The sequence below is a fragment of the Mobula birostris genome, chromosome 13, assembly GCF_030028105.1.
Source record: "Mobula birostris isolate sMobBir1 chromosome 13, sMobBir1.hap1, whole genome shotgun sequence".
Classification (NCBI taxonomy): Eukaryota; Metazoa; Chordata; class Chondrichthyes; order Myliobatiformes; family Myliobatidae; genus Mobula; species Mobula birostris.
The window spans coordinates 27262909-27282484 of NC_092382.1; the positions used below are offsets into that span (position 1 = coordinate 27262909).

The 19576-nt window shown below is 46.8% G+C and overlaps 1 protein-coding gene across 3 annotated transcripts in view; it reads right to left on the reverse strand.

The window, feature by feature from the left end:
• Positions 1-19576, reverse strand: part of LOC140208624 (NACHT, LRR and PYD domains-containing protein 3-like) — a 142787-nt gene that overhangs the window by 2466 nt on the left and 120745 nt on the right. For all 3 annotated transcript variants that reach the window (XM_072277444.1, XM_072277445.1, XM_072277443.1), the window contains 8 exons: positions 15815-15986; positions 15649-15714; positions 14110-14276; positions 12209-12380; positions 12044-12109; positions 5868-7602; positions 4507-4593; positions 4181-4351 (listed from right to left, as the gene is read on the reverse strand). In XM_072277444.1, the coding sequence (XP_072133545.1) occupies positions 4181-4351; positions 4507-4593; positions 5868-7602; positions 12044-12109; positions 12209-12380; positions 14110-14276; positions 15649-15714; positions 15815-15986 (2636 nt within the window). The remainder of the gene's footprint in view (positions 1-4180; positions 4352-4506; positions 4594-5867; positions 7603-12043; positions 12110-12208; positions 12381-14109; positions 14277-15648; positions 15715-15814; positions 15987-19576) is intronic.

Below are 19576 nucleotides of genomic sequence, written 5' to 3' on the forward strand. Positions count from 1 at the left end.
GTGAGGGTGAAGGACACAGAGAGACAGGAGACGGTACGAATCCCCAGTGTTTATCAGTAACACAATTACTGATTATATTAATGTTCAGTGTCAGACGTGAGTGGGCCAGTGACGGAATGGAGCTTTGAGGCTTTGACTCGAGAGGTTCTGGCAGTTTTGGCAGTTGGTCTGTGCAATCATGTCAATCAAGATTTGAATAGATCAGCAGTAAGCCGTTGATTAGACAATCAAGATTTGAATAGCTCAGACTCAGCAGAAAGCAGCTGATTGTCAGGTGACCAAACATTTTGAAAAGCTCAAACAGATAAATAGAGGGATAGCTCAAGAGAAGCGGCCAGAGCGTGAGTGGGCCAGTGAAGGAGTGGAGCTTTGAGGCTTCGACACGAGAGTCTTCGGCGAGAAGAGGCGGAGGACAAGCTAGCTCGCAGATAGTTTTTACAATGTCTCCTGAGATGGTGATGTGCCTCTCATGTGAGATGTGGCAGTCTTGGGGGAACGCCCCTCTCCCGCAGAGTCACATCTGCCAGAAATGCATACGGCTGGGCGATCTGGAAGACCATGTAAGGAATCTGGAGCAGCAGCTGGATGACCTTCGACTCATAAGGGAGAATGAGGCAGTCGTAGATGAGAGTTACAGGGAGGTAGTCACACCTAGGCTGTCGGAAGCAGGTCGTTGGGTGACAGTCAGAGGGGGGAAAGCAAAGGTGAGCAGACAGGTAGTGCAGAGCACCCCTTTAGCCATTCCCCCGAATAGTGAGTTTACCATCCTGGATACTGTTGGCGGAGACGACCGACCAGGTGTGAGCCACGGTGGCAGGGCCTCCGGCACTGAGTCTGACCCTGTGGTGCAGAAGGGTGGGACGGAGAAGAGGAGAGTTGTCGTCATTGGAGACTCTATAGTCAGGGGAGCAGACAGGAGATTTTGTGGACGTGAGAAGGACACCCGCATGGTTTGCTGCCTCCCGGGTGCCAGGGTCCGGGATGTCTCTGACCGGCTGCACGACATCCTGGTACGAGAGGGAAAGCAACCAGAAGTCGTGATACATGTTGGCACCAACGACATGGGCAGGAAGAGGGATGAGGTCCTAAAGTGTGAGTTTCCGGAATTAGGCAGAAGGCTGAAGAGCAGGACCTCAAGGGTGACGTTCTCAGGATTGCTGCCAGTGCTACTTGACAGTGATGGTAAGAATTGGAGGAGATGGCAGTTGAATGCGTGGCTGAGGAGTTGGTGCAGGGAGCAGGGTTTTAGATTTTTAGATCATTGGGATCTCTTCTGGGGAAAGTGGGACCTGTACAGATTGGATGGGTTGCACCTGAACTCGAGGGGGAGCAATATTCTTGCAGGAAGGTTTGCTAGCATGGTTCGGGAGGGTTTAAACTAATTTGCGAGGGGGATGGGACACAGAGCGATAGAGCAGTGAAAGAAGTGCATGGAGTAAAGCCAGACCTAACATGCAGAGAGGCTTTGAGGAAAGATAAGCAGAATAAACGGTGTAAAGATAGTAAGGTAGAAGGGGCTGAAATGTGCGCACCTCAATGCAAGAAGCATCAGGAACAAAGGTGATGAACTGAGAGCTTGGATACATACATGGAATTATGATGTAGTGGCCATTACAGAGACTTGGCTGGCTCCAGGGCAGGAATGGATTCTCAATATTCCTGGATTTCAGTGCTTTAAAAGGGATAGACAGGGCAGAAAAAGGAGAGGAGGGGTGGCATTACTGGTCAGGGATACTATTACAGCTACAGAAAGGGTGAGTAATGTACAAGGATCCTCTTTTGAGTCAATATGGGTGGAAGTCAGGAACAGGAAGGGAGCAGTTACTCTACTGGGGGTATTCTATACACCCCCTGGTAGCAGCAGAGATACAGAGGAACAGATTTTGGAAAGGTGCAAAAATAACAGGGTTGTTATCATGGGTGACTTTAACTTCCCTAATATTGATTGGCACCTGATTAGTTCCAAGTGTTTAGATGGGGCAGAGTTTGTTAGTGTGTCCAGGATGGATTCCTGTCACAGTACGTGGACAGGCCGACCAGGGCGAACGCCATACTAGATCTAGTACTAGGTAATGAACCGGGTCAGGTCACAGATCTCTCAGTGGGTGAGCATCTGGGAGACAGTGACCACCGCTCCCTGGCCTTTATAGTTATCACGGAAAAGGATAGAATCAAAGAGGACAGGAACATTTTAAATTCGGGAAAGACAAATTATGAGGCTACAAGGCTAGAACTTGTAGGTGTGAATTGGGATGATGTTTTTGCAGGCAAATGTACTATGGACATGTGGTCGATGTTTAGAGATCTCTTGCGGGATGTAAGGGATAAATTCGTCCCGGTGAGGAAGATAAAGAATGGTAGGGTGAAGGAACCATGGGTAACAAGTGACGGGGAAAATCTAGTCAGGTGGAAGAAGGCAGCATACATGAGGTTTAGGGAGCAAGGCTCAGATGGATCTATTGAGGAATATAGGGAAGTAAGAAAGGAGCTTAAGAAGGGACTGAGAAGAGCAAGAAGGGGGCATGAGGAGGCCTTGGCGAGTAGGGTAAAGGAAAACCCCAAGGCATTCTTCAATTATGTGAAGCAAAAAAGGATGACAGGAGTGAAGGTAGGACCGATTAGAGATAAAGGTGGGAAGATGTTCCTGGAGGCTGTGGAAGTGAGCGAGGTCCTCAATGAATACTTCTCTTCGGTATTCACCAATGAGAGGGAACTTGATGATGGTGAGGACAATATGAGTGAGGTTGATGTTCTGGAGCATGTTGATATTAAGGGAGAGGAAGGGTTGGAGTTATTAAAATACATTAGGACAGGTAAGTCCCTGGGTCCTGACAGAATATTCCCCAGGCTTCTCCACGAGGCGAGGGAAGAGATTGCTGAGCCTCTGGCTAGGATCTTTATGTCCTCGTTGTCCACGGGAATGGTACCGGAGGATTGGAGGGAGGCGAATGTTGTTCCCTTGTTCAAAAAAGGTAGTAGGGATAGTCCGGGTAATTATAGACCAGTGAGCCTTACGTCTGTGGTGGGAAAGCTGTTGGAAAAGATTCTAAGAGATAGGATCTCTGGGCATTTAGAGATTCATGCTCTGATCAGGGACAGTCAGCATGGCTTTGTGAGGGCAGATCGTGTCTAACAATCCTGATAGAGTTCTTTGAGGAGGTGACCAGGCACATAGATGAGGGTAGTGCAGTGGATGTGATTTATATGGATTTTAGTAAGACATTTGACAAGGATCCATAAGACACAAAGGTTGGTGGTGTTGTAGATAGTGTAGAGGATTGTCAAAGATTGCAGAGAGACACGATAGGATGCAGAAGTGGGCTGAGAAGTGGCAGATGGAGTTCAACCCGGAGAAGTATGAGGTGGTACACTTTGGAAGGACAAACTCCAAGGCAGAATATAAAGTAAATGGCAGGATACTTGGTAGTGTGGAGGAGAAGATGGATCTCGGGGTACATGTCCAGAGATCCCTGAAAGTTGCCTCACAGGTGGATAGGGTAGTTAAGAAAGCTTATGGGATGTTAGCTTTCATAAGTCGAGGGATAGAGTTTAAGAGTCGCGATGTAATGATGCAGCTCTATAAAACTCTGGTTAGGCCACACTTGGAGTACTGTGTCCAGTTCTGGTCACCTCACTATAGGAAGGATGTGGAAGCATTGGAAAGGGTACAGAGGAGATTTACCAGGATGCTGCCTGGTTTAGAGAGTATGCATTATGATCAGAGATTAAGGGAGCTAGGGCTTTACTCTTTGGAGAGAAGGAGGATGAGAGAAGACATGATAGAGGTGTACAAGATAATATGAGGAATAGATAGAGTGGACAGCCAGTGCCTCTTCCCGAGGGCACCACTGCTCAATACAAGAGAACATGGCTTTAAGGTAAAGGGTGAGAAGTTCAAGGGGGATATTAGAGGAAGGTTTTTTACTCAGAGAGTGGTTGGTGCGTGGAATGCACTGCCTGAGTCAGTGGTGGAGGCAGATACACTAGTGAAGTTTAAGAGACTACTAGACAGGTATATGGAGGAATCTAAGTTGGGGGCTTATATGGGAGGCAGGGTTGGAGGGTCGGCACAACATTGTGGGCCGAAGGGCCTGTGCTGTGCTGTACTATTCTATGTCCTATGTTCTATGTTCAGACACCCAGTGACTATAAACACAAACTCCCACAGTCTGGCCTTTACCGCAGTTTCTGTATTTTACACTCCGGGTTCCTCAGAGCCGCAGACACCAGTTTCACTCCTGAATCTTCCAGTTTATTACCACTCAGATCCAGCTCTGTCAGTGATGGGTTTGTACTGAAAGCAGACGCGAGATCCTCAGCACCAAAATCTGTGAGACCAACCTCGTCCAGCCTGCAAATAAAAGAGAGTGAGTGTGAAGGACACATAGAGACAGAAGACGGTACAGATCCCCACTGTTTATCAGTAACACAATTACTGATCACATTAATGTTCAGTGTCAGACACCCAGTGACTGTAAACACAATCTCCCACAGTCTGGTACTTACCCCAGTTTCTGTATTTTACACTCCGGGTTCCTCAGAGCCGCAGACACCAGTTTCACTCCTGAATCTCCCAGTTCATTCTCCCCAAGTCTAAACACAAACAGACAAACTGATGAACAAAGTGATTCAAACCGTGGGTCTGAGGGAGTTTCTCTCACTCGGATATTTCAGGAAACATTAAACCCTTCAGTAAATCACTGATCGGAGTTCCCATCACTGTCAATGTCCCTCACTGCCCAGCTCCAGGGTATTCACCGAATGTCAGTAATTTAGTCTGTCGGTGTGACCCTGTAAACTCCACATATTCTGTCCCATTCCCTAATGGTTAGAGAAGTGTTCCTGACGTGAGCGGGTCGGGAGATACAGGGTTGAAGGGGAGTAAGTCCCACAGTGAAGATTTGTCAATGGGGAAATGTCCACAGACCCCACCTGAGAAAAAAGGATAGGAAGACTGAACTTGAAGGAGGGAGAGGGATGGGGAAGAGAGATCCCACAGGAGGAAGGGAGATAGGGAATATAGATCCCATAGGAGGAAGGGGGATGGGGAAGAGAGATCCCACAGGAGAATGGGGGATGGGGAACAGCCATCCGACAGGAGAAACGGGGTGAGGAAGAGATATACCTTGGCAGGAAGGGGATGGTGAAGGAAGATTCCACATATTGAAGCGGGGATGTGGAAGAAAGATCCCACAGGAGGAAGGGGGATGGCGAAGTGGAAAGGGTTGGGGAAGAGAAATCCCTTAGGAGGATCGGATGCTGAGGTAGGTCGCTTGTATGCTGAAGAGCCCATAATCAGCAGAGGACATCTGGGGCGGGGTCGTGCACATAGTCACACAGGTGGACTGATGGTGATAGTCACACACGGGGAAGGGCAGAAGGAGGATAATCTCACAGAGGTAAGTCTCTCCCTCTCACTGGGATGGTCCGCTAATGGTCTCTTTTCTCTGACCGGGAAGACGTTGTAAAGCTGGGACAGACCGGTGATGGTCTCCCGTCAAACACCGAGAAGTGGATGTAGAGTCTGTACGGTCGTTTGTCTTTCTCCGGAATGGGGTGTGAATCTCTGACCCACCTGCTGCAGTCAGTGTCACTCTGGGTGTCAGTGACAGTGAGAAGGAACATTGTCGATGGACGTGTCACAGGCAGCGAGAAACACGGCCATTCCTGTGATTTATTACCATTAAACCAATGGTCGTTGTTCACTGATCTGATGAAGTCTCCAACATCCCTTCACAAGGAACCACAGAACCGTCCCGTCGTTGGGGATTTACTGACCGAACCCTGGGCATTTGTCACAGTTCCTTACATTGAAACAACACAATGGAACAGTTTCACAGTTCAGATTGAGAGATAAATTCTGATACCTCAGCTCCTGGCACTTGTACAGCCCGGGTCCCAGCCGCTGGATTCCTTCACACTGAATGTGGCAGCGAAACAGGTCCAGCAGTTTTATTGTATCACAGAATCTGATGACATGAGACAGGACCGCGCAGTCAACCGGATTCAGTGTCATTTCACGGAATGAAAGTGTTTCCACAGATCCCAGTGCGGCCTGAGCCAGTCCACTATTCTGAGACTCAAACAGGTAGTGCAATGTGTTCAGGAGGCTCCTTTTACCAGCTTCACTGCTGTTTCCACTCTGGCGTTTAACCTCCTCCTTCACCCAGTCAATCACCCGGCAGGTTGTTTGATGAGGAAATGGGCCCAGAAACTCCTCCAGGCCCCGAGCTGTCATTGGGGAGGAGAGACCAGCAACAAAACGGAGAAATACCTCAAATCGCCCATCTGTCCTGCTGTGGGCTTCAGTGAGGAATTTCACAATATCCCCGGGATGTGGATTCAGGAATTGTGAGACTGCAGCTATAAACTCTTGGATGGTGAGGTGTGGGAATGTGTACACCACACTCCGGACAGAATCCTCTCTCTCCAAAAGCTCCATCAGGAACCCGGACAGGAACTGGGAAGGCTGCAGATTGTAGTTGATCAAATCTCCATCTGTAAACACAATCTTCTTATCGAACACTCCTCTGAAGGCCATCTGACCAACCCTGAGTAACACATCACGGGGGTTCTCTATCTCACGGCCGTGGTTTTTCAGGACGTTGTAAATATAGTAGGAATACAGTTGGGTGATGGTCTTGGGAACTCGCTGCGGGTCCCTGACTTTTTGTGTGAAGAAGGGGCCCAGTGCCAGAACGAGGATCCAGCAGTAGGAGGGGTTGTAGCTCATGGTGTACAGGATCTCGTTCTCCTTCACGTGTTTGAAAACAGCTGCTGCCACTGTCTGATCTTCAAAATGCCTGATGAAATATTCCTTCCGTTCCTCACCAGAAAATCCCAGGATTTCAGCCCAGACACAGATATCAGCCTTTTCCAATAAATGTAACGCAGTGGGGCGGGTGGTCACCAGCACTGAACACCCTGGGAGCAGCTTGCCCTGGATTAAACCGTACACAATGTCAGACACTTCACACCACCACTCTGGATCTGAGCACTGGTGCTTGGGTTCTGTATCTCTCCGACTGTCAGCAAAATCGATTCTGTGTTTGAATTCATCCAAACCATCCAATATAAACAGCAATCCCTCTGGGTTCTTCCAGACCTCTCTGAGTAAATTCCCAAAGTGAGGATACTGATCCAGAATCAGTTCCCTCAGGTTTATTCTGCAGTTAATAGAGTTTAAATCCCGGAACTTGAAACTGAAGACAAACTGGAATTGTTGGTATATTTTCCCTGTGGCCCAGTCATAAACAATCTTTTGAACCATTGTTGTTTTTCCAATCCCCGCAACTCCAGCCACTGCTGCTGAACTCCCAGATTTGGAGTTACTCCGGGAAAAGCTGCTCTGGAACAACCGATCTGTCCGGAGTTTCTCCAGCTCTCTGCGGAGATGTTTCACTCTCCACTCCTCGTGGTCTCTGCCTCTTGCCAGCAGCTCATGTTCCACCAGTGTCCGATCTCGAACAGTAGAAATGACCGTGAGCTCAGCGTATCGATCAACCAGCTGGAAAACCTTCACCTTCTCCCTCATCAGGATCGTGTTCACTCTCAGTGTTTCAGTTTGTGCCCGCAGAGTCTCCTTGTGCTTCTGTTGAACATCTTCCATGGGAACAGACAGTGGACAAACTGTTAGATGCCTCAACTCAGAATTAAGTATTTAAGTACGCAAGAGTTAGCTCAACACTATTGCATTAATTGCATTAATCAATGGATGTTCGTACAGTGAAGTAAATTTTGATTAACAGACCCCAAACTAGACAGAGAGGCGCGATCTTGATAAACACCAGATCATCACATTTCCACATTAATTGTGCTGTGAACGTTTTATTTTTCTTGGTAGTTTACTGACCCCCGACTGTCCCGTACTGGACAAACCCAAGTACCGCCACAGACATGATGGTTCCTGTGGAAGAAACTTTTAATCCCCAGTGTTGATGTAGCGGATGGAGATGGAGAAAAGGAAAATGGGCATTCTGTCAAAGGAACAGATCAGGGAATCACAGCTTTCCCTCCCAGGGTCACTGATTCAAAATGCAAAGAAGTTGCTTTGCTGATCAGCACGTGCACATTGGGGGGTGGAGGGAGGGGCGGTTGGGGGAGAAAATGTCCGTGTCTTGTTCAGGAGATTGAGATAGTCAGCATTTTGACACAAAACGCAGACAATTCCGCCTCCCCCCCTCCCCGTTCCATCATTCCATCATCACAGATGCTGCTCAGGTCACTGAATTCCTCCAGAAAATGGCTTGAGACGGCAGATCTGCAGTCTCGTGTCTCTTAAGGAGTGTGTGTTGCAAATGCTCAACAGATTCAAGATTGAAGATACACAAGTATAAAGGAGAAGGAAATAGTTGTTATTCCGGATCTGATGCAGCACCAAAAACTCAAACTAAGAACGCAATGAAAAACACAATCAATGTAGATACCTATGATACAGGAGCCACTCTGACTTCAAGTGGTTCAGACAGGAGCCTCGTGGGAGAGGGGCAAACAGCCCATAGGCGGGATAGGTGGGATCATTCCTGATGCTGCTGGCCATTTTCTGAAGCCTTCCTGTATATACGTGCCTGATGGAAGGAAGGCTAGGGGTGCTGGTGATGCGTTGGGCAGTTTTGGCTGGCCTTTGTAGAGACTTCCAGTCCGCCACAGTTATGCAAAAGAATGTTCTCGACCCGAAACGTTGACTGTACTTTCACCATAGATGTTTCCTGGTCTGTTGGGTTTCTCCATCATTCTATGTGTGTTAGTCTATAATTTCAATTCATTTGCCTTCATCCCTCCTTTATGCTTTTTGTTGCCTTTTGTTAGATTTTAAAAGCTTCCCAATTAACTAACTTCCCACTCACTTTCGCTACGTTATATACTGTTTCTATTTCCTTTATACAGTCCCTAGCTGCCTCCTAAGGGTACATTTGCATTAATCTCCCTGATAAGATCTGGTCTCACAGTGAGTCAGAAACCCTGTTAGGGGTGTGTGAGATCTCACAGTGTGTCAGGACCCTGTCAAGGGTGTGTGGGGTCTCACAGTGTGCCAGGACCCTGCCAGGGGTGTGTGTGGTCTCACAGTGTGTCAGGACACTGTCAGGGGTGTGTGTAGTCTCACAGTGTGTCAGGACCCTGTCAGGGGTGTGTGTAGTCTCAGTATGTCAGAACCCTGTCAAGGGTGTGTGTGGTCTCACAGTGTGTCAGGACACTGTCAGGGGTGTGTGTAGTCTCAGTATGTCAGAACCCTGTCAAGGGTGTGTGGCATCTCACAGTGTGTCAGGACCGTGTCAGAGGTGTGTGGGGTCTCATAGTGTGTCAGGAACCTGTCAGTGGTATGCGAGGTCTGATAATGTGTCAGGACCCTGTCAAGGGTGTGTGGGGTCTCACAGTGTGCCAGGACCCTGTCAGGGGTGTGTGTAGTCTCACAGTGTGTCAGGACACTGTCAGGGGTGTGTGTAGTCTCAGTATGTCAGAACCCTGTCAAGGGTGTGTGGCATCTCACAGTGTGTCAGGACCGTGTCAGAGGTGTGTGGGGTCTCATAGTGTGTCAGGAACCTGTCAGTGGTATGCGAGGTCTGATAATGTGTCAGGACCCTGTCAAGGGTGTGTGGGGTCTCACAGTGTGCCAGGACCCTGTCAGGGGTGTGTGTAGTCTCACAGTGTGTCAGGACACTGTCAGGGGTGTGTGTAGTCTCAGTATGTCAGAACCCTGTCAGGGGTGTGTGGCATCTCACAGTATGTCAGGACCGTGTCAGAGGTGTGTGGGGTCTCATAGTGTGTCAGGAACCTGTCAGTGGTATGTGAGGTCTCATAATGTGTCAGGACCCTGTCAAGGGTGTGTGGGGTCTCACAGTATGTCAGGACCGTGTCAGGGGTGTGTGGGGTCTCACAGTGTGTCAGTACCCTGTCAGAGTCACGTGGGGTCTCACAATGTGCCAGGACTCTGCCAGCGATGTGTAGGGACTCATAATGTGCCTGGACCCTGCCCTGGTTGTGTGGTGTCTCACAATGTGACAGGACCCTGTCAGGCGTGTGTGGGTCTCCATTCAATGTATTTGGCTGTGATTGGGAGCATAGGAAAACATTGATTGTGTACATATTTACTTTAGAGAATGTGACAGTGGTAGGTATGATGCTCTTCAATAATCAAGGAGTGTATCTGTTTCGTATTCAGAAATGGTTGTGGGAATTTCACTGTCGTGTCTGTTCCCTCGGCAAACAACATGAGGAATAGTGAAGAAGAATCTTGTAGCGATTTACCAAATCAATGGTGCAGGGAAACTGAGGGGTTTCATTGACCGGATGTGGACTAGAACAGCTTTAACAGAGGTGACAGAGACGTTAGTAGTTTGTAAACTTCCTGATTCGTCTGTCTCTGATCCCATATTTAAATTATTATCTTTGGGATTTGTTATTGTAAATGAGAGAGACTGAACCAGCGTTCTGGCCGAGATTCCTTATATTTCTGTTAAGTGCTTCGAATAATCAGTTAAAACATGCGCTGATGCAATATTAATAAATTTTGTGATATTTGTCTTTCCTACGCTCTCTCCTCTGTTAAATATGCAGTTGAGTGATCCAACTCAGTCTGCAATGATGAAGCCTCACAATCTCTGAGCTCATGCACTGCCCCGGGCTCTATTTTCACTGACATGATGGGCTTATGGATGCAGTGAGCTTCCCATCCAGACGGTCACAATTCAACTAATTGCAATATTATTTATAGACATTTTCAGTTCTTAGCACCTTCCATGCCGCGATCCCACAACGCTCGGTTTCTCTGTCCTAATTCCCATCTTTGACCCTTCCACAGTGTCCATCACACAACACCGGCAGTCATGAATTTCAGCTTCTGTGGACTGAGCTGAGGAATTTGTCCCCCAATCTCACCCTCTCTAACACTGTAACAGTGTTTGTACTGGGGAGTGCAGATGTGAACACAGCGGTGTTCATATGCTGCTCTGTGGTTGAACAGACCGGTTGGGATGTTACCTGCTTTTCTAATTAAAGTGATGCTATTATTACTGTTCTGTGACTGGAACTTCAGCGGACGCCCAACTCTAAGAAAGGATAATCTGCAGGAACTGGGGGAGTTTAGAAAATGGTTAAGGATGAGGCTGTTCAGGAGGGGGCAGTGGCTGGCAAGAGAAGGTTTTGACTTTTTGGTGCGTTTATTTTTCTATTCTCTGGATCACCCCCTTCTCCAGCCAGACTCCGGTGGAGATCTGTGGTTGCAGGTCCCAGAGCGGTGTGACCACTTTAGTCAAACTCGCCAGCTCTCTGCCTCTTTCCTCAAAGTGTCCTTTGAAAACTCTCCCTCTAGCAAACACGTTTCCCTGTGTCTCACTGTGTTCTCTGTCACAGTGCCAACATTTACCTGGTCAGATCTTTGTGGCTCAACAACTTAACCGCCCGACGTAAAGTACCACCGTTGGTGGAAACAGAGGTCAGGTTTCAACATTATGAACTCTGCTTCAGCCTCATCTGGGCCATTGCGTACCGTTCCGATTGCCCCACTACCGGAGGGATGTTGAGTCTTTAGAGAGGGAGCAGAAGAGGTTTACCAGGATGCTGTCTGGTTCAGAGGGCATGTGCTATCATGAGAGGCTGGAGAAAAATGAATTGCTTTCTCTGGATCATCGGAGGCCGAGGGATCTGACACAGGTTGACAAAATTATGAGAGGCTTAGACAGAGTGGACAGAGAGAATCGGTTTCCTGGGGTTCAAATGTCTATCACTAGGGGCCTGCAGTGAAGGTGAGAGGGGGTTGGATTAAGGGGGATGTGAGGAATAGTTTTTTTTTTAAATCAGAGAGTCATGGATGACTGGAATGCACTGCCTGGTAAGGTGGGAGAGGCAAATTGTTAGAGACTTCTAAGAGACGTTTGGACAGGCACATGGATATAAGGAAGATGGACGCATATGGACATGGTGTAGGAAGGAGAGATTAGAGTTTGGGTATGTTTGATTTACTTCTTAGCTGGTTCGGCACAATGTGATAGGCCGAATGGCTTATCCCCATCTTATACTCTGCAATGTTCAATGCACGGTCACTTACCTTTCAACTTACTGAGGACCTCTAGTAAAAGTTGAGCGGGAATTGGTCGAGGGGAGGGATCACAACCTGTTTAAATTTAAACAAATTGAGGAAATGATTTTTGTAAAATTTTTAAGTGTGCTGTGCTGCGATCCAAATTTAAATTAATCTCTGATATTATCTCACCATATGTCTGTATTTCCTTCAGTATTTTGTCCAAATTTGGGACACAATTCCGTATTTTCACAAAGGTGTCCCACATCACCCTCCGGGCGCGGGAGCCTTTCTCCATCACCAGGCTCAGGAGGAGTTTAGAACTGTCCGCCCGCTCTCCCTTATCAGCGAGATCAGAGATTTTCTGTGAAGAGTAACAGTGAACATATTGGGGTCTGACAGATTCACACAGAGAATGAGAAGTAAGTGATGTGCTCTGTAACGGGATCACACTGAGCAGTCACCCGGACGGGTGCTGATCCTGTCTGGGCACGGACTGTACATTCTGAGTGCAGAGCACACGGAGGGACATTCACCGTGAACCTGGTCCACCAGTCAATGAGATCCTGGCTGGTCTGTGACCGCTTCATTGACCTGGCTCCAAATCCATAAATAATTCCTCACCAGATTTGACGGTGTAACACAGAAATCAGAAAATAACGATCACAGAGGAATAAAGAAGTCAGGAAAGTTTTTATAACAGAGTGAACAGTCTCAGATAAATTGCAGAAAAGATGATGTGATTCATCTCCTCAGTCCGCCAGTGTCCAACAATACAGCGGATTACCGGCTGACACATAATTCCTTTCCTTTGCCTTTTCCAGTGGAGGTTTATTCAGCGATTACACATTACAACATGACAGTATTCCCCGATTCACACTGTTTACAGTTACAGATTGTAACAGAGTGATCTCCACCCAGAACAGAACACACTCCAGCTCCTGTGGCACCCACTGATGATGTCCCGGTTCTCACTGACATCCTGCCGTCACGCTGCACGGTCTTCCCAAAATAAAAGTTCCTACCATATTTAATGACACAAAGGTTGGTGGTGTTGTGGATAGTGTGGAGGTTACAGCGGGACATTGATAGGATGCAAAACTGGGCTGAGAATTGGCAGATGGTGTTCAACCCAGGTAAGTGTGAAGTGGTTCATTTTGGTTGGTCAAATATGTTGGCTCTTGGTAGTGTGGAGAACCAGAGGGATCTTGGGGTCCGAGTCTATAGGGCGCTCAAAGCATCTGCGCATGTTGTCCATGTGGTTAAGAAGGCATACGGTATATTGGCCTTCATCAATTGTGGACTTGAATTTAGGATTCGAGAGGTAATGTTGCAGCCATATAGGACCCTGGTCAGACACCACTTGGTGTACAGTGCTCTGATCTGGTGGCCTCATTTACAAGGATGTTGCCTGGATTGGGGAGCATGCCTTATGAGAGCAGGTTGAGTGAACCCGGCCTTTTCTCCTTGGAGCGACGGAGGATGAGAGTCAACCTGATGAAGGCGTATAAGATGATGTGAAGCATTGATCGTGTGGATAGTCAGAGGATTTTTCCCTGGGCTGAAATGGCTGCCACAAGAGGGCACAGGTTTAAGGTGCTGGGGAGTAGGTACAGATGAGATGTCAGCGGTAAGTTTTTTTTAAACACAGAGAGTGGTGAGTGCGTGGAGTGGGCTGCCAACAACGGTGGTGGAGGCGGATATGATAGGGTCTTTTAAGAGTCTTCTGGATAGGTACATGGAGCTTTGAAAAATAGAGGGCTATGGGTAACCTTAGTAATTTCTAAGGTAGGGACCTGTTCGGCACAAGTTTGTGGGCAGAAGGGCCTGTATTCTGCCGTAGGCTTTCTATGTTTTCTATGTTTCTATTTCCATCTAAATACATTTATTGCAACCTCATTCAATTGTTATCTGCTCCTCTCGCTCTGAACATTCAGCTGCCTCTGGGGGTATCATTGCTTCTCATTTACAGTTTTAAGAATTATATACATTTGTGAAATGTTTTTATGCTTTATTATCCAATGAGTCAGAGTTCAGACACCCATCAGTCCTGTGACGTGTGAAAATTCAAACCCATTCTCCCTCCCACTCACCCGATGTTCCTCTCCACTGAACTGATTCTCGGCCGTTAACACCAGGCTCACTCCGTGCACCCCTCCTTCCACCGCCTGCTCCAGCCTGTCCCAGTAGAAATCCGTCAGCTGCAGCAGTTGGGAATCGTCCCAGCTTGCCAGGAGCTCGGTGATCACTGAGCTCCGAACTGTGACGCAAAATGGAGAAAATTAAAGACATTTCCCAACACCTACTGGGCAGAAAATTTCTCTCTGGAACCTAAAGACGGGGTGTCTGTGCAGCAGGTGACCAAATACAATCCAAAATAGGCACACAAATGTGTTACAATTTGGAAGGACAAGTCAGGGAAGGAATTACACAGCGAGGGACGGGGCACTGAACAGTGCAGTGAGGAAAGTAGATACAGCACAAAGGAATTTAATTAAATTCAAAGTAATGTCATGTGGAGAAAGGGTCGTAAAGAAAGCTTTGATACATTTGATGTTATAAATCTAACTGTTGAGGATAGACACACAAGGTGCTGGAGAATTTCAGCAGGCAGTCAGCAACTAAGGAAATGTGTATACAGCCGACTTTGTAGGCCGGGACGCTTCCCGAAACGTTGATTCCCACAGCTGCTGCCTAACCCCCTGAGTTCCTCCAGCAGTTTGTGTGCATTGCTTAGATTACCGGAATCTGCAGATTATCTCTTCTCGGCTGAGTAGAGTAATTGGCATGTTATGTTGGAGTTTAATGGGTCATTCGCAAGGTCTAATTTGGATTATTGTGTGCAGTTCCATCTTGGATCAGCTTTGGAAGCATTCAGTTCTCAGTAATTACACCTGCGATTAGCTACTTCAGAAACTTGCCCTCAACGGGCAAATGGTGCCTCAGAAACCTGACACGCAGTGATGAACCGAGACAGTTTGAACGGTTTGAGATACTTAACATTACCTAAGTCAATTTACAACCGTTGGTGGAAACAGGCGTCAAGTTTCAATTTTAGAAACTCTCCTTCGGCCACATGTGGGCCATTGCGTACCGTTCCGATCACCCCACTACCGGAGGGGTGTTGAGGCTTCAGACAGCTGCCTGGTTTAGAGGGTATGTGCTATCACGAGAGGCTGGAGAAAAAATTGGTTGTTTTCTCTGGACCATCGGAGGCCAAGGGGAGCTCTAACACAGGTTGACAACATTATGAGAGGCTTAGATAGATTGGAGAGAGAGAATCGGTCTTCCACAGTTGAAGTGTTTATTACCAGAGGGAATATATTGAAGGTGAGAGGGTGTAGAATGAAGGGGATGTGAGGGATAGCTTTTTTTTTTAAATCAGAGAGTTGTGGCTGCCTGGAATGCACTGCCTTATAAGCTGATAGAGGCAAACTATTAGAAGCTTTTAAGAGACGTTTGGACAGGCAAATGGATGTAAGGAGGATAGGTGCATATGGACATGGTGTAGGAAGGAGAGATTAGAGTTTGGGTACATTTGATTTACTTCTTAGCTGGTTTGGCACAATATGATATGCCTAATGGCTTATTCCTGTGTTATACTCTGCAATGTTCAATGCACGTTCACTTACCGTTCAGCTCATTGAGACCCTTTAGTGAAAGTTGAGCGGGACTTGGCCGATGGGAAGGATCACAACCTGATTAAATTTAAACAAATTGAGGAAATCATTTTTGTAAAATTGTAAAGTGTGCTGTGATGCGATCCAAAATTTAAATTAATCTCTGATATTTTCTCACCATATTCCTGTATTTCCTTCAGTATTTCGTCAAACGTTGGGACACAATTCCGCATTTTCACAACCGTTTCCCACATCACCCTCCAGGCGCGGGAGCCTTTCTCCATCACCAGGCTCAGGAGGAGTTTAGAACTGTCTGCCCGCTCTCCCTTATCAGCAAGATCAGAGATTTTCTGTGAAGAGTAACAGTGAACTTATTGGGGACTGACAGATTCACACAGAGAATGAGAAATAAATGATGTGCTCTGTAACGGGATCACACTGAGCAGTCACCCGGACGGGTGCTGATCCTGTCTGGACATGGACTGTACATTCTGAGTGCAGAGCACATGGAGGCACATTCACAGTGAATCTGCTCCACCAAATTAACATTGGGGATATTCAATATTCAGGAGGGATAGACGTGAAAGAAAAGGAGGTGGGGTAGCGTTGCTGGTTAGAGAGGAGATTAACACCATAGAAAGGAAGGACATTAACCTGGAGGATGTGGAATCGATATGGGTAGTGCTGCATAACACTAAGGGGCAGAAAACGCTGGTGGGAGTTGTGTACAGGCCACCTAACAGTAGTAGTGAGTTTGGAGATGGCATTAAACAGGAATTTAGAAATATGTGCAATAAAGGAACAGCAGTTATAATGGGATACTTCAATCTACATATAGATTGGGTGACCCAAATTGGTAAGGGTGCTGAGGAAGAGGATTTCTTGGAACGTCTGCGGGATGGTTTTCTGAACCAACATGTCGAGGAACCAACTAGAGAGCAGGCCATTCTAGACTGGGTGTTGAGCAATGAGGAAGAGTTAGATTGCAATCTTATTGTGCGAGGCCCCTTGGGTAAGAGTAACTTTGAAGGTATGAGACGTGAATTAGCTAAGATAGACTGGCAAATGATACTTAAAGGGTTGACGGTGGATATGCAATGGCAAGCATTTAAAGGTCGCATGGATGAACTACAACAATTGTTCATCCCAGTTTGGCAAAAGAATAAATCAAGGAAGGTAGTGCACCTGTGGCTGACAATGGAAATTAAGGATAGTATCAATTCCAAAGAAGAAGCATACAAATTAGCCAGAAAAAGCGGCACACCTGAGGACTGGGAGAAATTCAGAGTCCAGCAGAGGAGGACAAAGGGTTAATTAGGACAGGGGGAAAAAAGATTATGAGAGAAAACTGGCAGGGAACATAAAAACTGACTGTAAAAGCTTTAATAGATATGTGAAAGGAAAAAGATTGATTAAGACAAATGTAGGTCCCTTACAGTCCGAAACAGGTGAATTTGTCATGGGGAACAAGGACATGGCAGACCAATTGAATAACTACTTTGGTTCTGTCTTCACTAAGGAGGACATAAATAATCTTCCGGAAATAGTAAGGTCCGAGGGTCTAGAGAGATGGAGGAACTGAGGGAAATACATGTTAGTAGAGATGTGGTGTTAGGTAAATTGAAGGTATTAAAGGCAGATAAATCCCCAGGGCCAGATGGTCTGCATCCCAGAGTGCAGAAAGAAGCAGCCCAAGAAATAGTGGATGCGTTAGTGATAATTTTTCAAAACTCTTTAGATTCTGGATTAGTTCCTGAGGATGGAGGGTGGCTAATGCAACCCCACTTTTTAAAAAAGGAGGGAGAGAGAAACCGCGGAATTATAGACAGGTTAGCCTGACATCAGCGGCGGGGAAAATGCTGGAGTCAGTTATCAAAGATGCGATAACAGTACATTTGGAAAGCGGTGAAATCATCGGACAAAGTCAGCATGGATTTGTGAAAGGAAAATCATGTCTGACGAATCTCATAGAATTTTTTAAGGATGTAACTAGTAGAGTGGACAGGGGAGAACCAGTGGATGTGGTATATTTGGATTTTCAAAAGGCTTTTAACAAGGTCCTACACAGGAGATTATTGTGCAAACTTAAAGCACACAGTATTCGGGGTATGGTATTGATGTGGATAGAGAATTGGTTGGCAGACAGGAAGCAAAGAGTGGGAATAAACGGGACCTTTTCAGAATGGCAGGCAGTGACTAGTGGGGTACCGTAAGGCTCAGGGCTGGGACCCCAGTTGTTTACAATATATATTAATGACTTGGATGAGGGAATTAAATGCAGCATCTCCAAGTTTGCAGATGACAAGAAGCTGGGTGGCAGTGTTAGCTGTGAGGAGGATGCTAAGAGGATGGAGGGTGACTTGGATAGGTTGGGTGAGTGGGCAAATTCATGGCAGATGCAATTTAATGTGGATAAATGTGAGGTGATCCACTTTGGTGGCAAGAACAGGAAAACAGATTATCATCTGAATGCTGGCCGATTAGATAAGGGGAGGTGCAACGAGACCTGGGTGTCATTGTGCACCACTTATTGAAAGTGGGCATGCAGGTACAGCAGGCGGTGAAAAAGGAGAATGGAATGCTGGCATTTATAGCGAGAGGATTCGAGTACAGGAGCAGGGAGGTACTACTGCAGTTGTACAAGGCCTTGGTGAGACCACACCTGGAGTATTGTGTGCAGTTTTGGTTCCCTAATCTGAGGAAAGACATTCTTGCCATAGAGGGAGTACAAAGAAGGTTCACCCGATTGATTCCTGGGAAGGCAGGACTTTCATATGATGAAAGACTGGATCGACTAGGCTTATACTCGCTGGAATTTAGAAGATTGTGGGGGCGGGGGGATCTTATTGAAATGTATAAAATCCTAAAGGGATTGGACAGGCTAGATGCAGGAAGATTGTTCCCTGTGTTGGAGAAGTCCAAAACGAGGGGTCACAGTTTGAGGATAAAGGGGAAGCCTTTTAGGACCGACATGAGGAAAAACATCTTCACACAGAGAAAGGTGAATCTGTGGAATTCTCTGCCACAGGAAACAATTGAGGCCAGTTCATTGGCTATATTTAAGAGGGAGTTAGATATGGCCCTTGCGGTTAAGGGGATCAGGGGGTATGGAGAGAAGGCAGGTACAGGGTTCTGAGTTGGATGATCAGCCATGATCATACTGAATGGTGTTGCAGGCTCGAAGGGCCGAATGGCCTACTCCTGCATCTATTTTCTATGTTTCTATGTTTCAATGAGATCCTGGCTAGTCTGTGACCGCTTCTTTGACGTGGCTCCAAATCCATAAATAATTCCTCATCGGATTTGACGGTGTAAAACAGAAACCAGACAAGTAACGATCACAGAGGAAGAAAGAAGTCAGAAGGTTTTTATAACAGAGTGAACAGTCGCAGAAAAGAAGATGTGATTCATCTCCTCAGTCCGCCAGTGTCCAAAGTTACAGCGGATTACCGGCTGACACCTGATGCCTTTCCTTTGCCTTTTCCAGTGGAGGTTTATTCAGTGATTACACATTACAACATGGCAGTATTCCCAGATTCACACTGTTTGCATAGAAACATAGAAAACCTACAGCACAACACAGGCCCTTTGGCTCACAAAGTTGTATCGAACATGTCCCTACCTTCGAAATTACTAGGCTTACCTATAGCCCTCTGTCTTTCTAAGCTCTATGTAACTATCCAACTGTCTCTTAAAAGACCCTGTCGTATCCGCCTCCACCACCGTTGCCGGCAGCCTATTCCACGCACTCACCACTCTCTTCGTAAAAGAAATGTACCCCTGACATCTTATCTGTACCTACTTCCCAGCAACTTAAACCTGTGTCCTCTTGTAGCAACCATTTCAGCTCTGGGAAGAAAGCATCTGACTCTCCACACGATCAATGCCTCTCATCATCTTATACACCTCTATCAGGTCACCTCTCATCCTCCTTCACTCC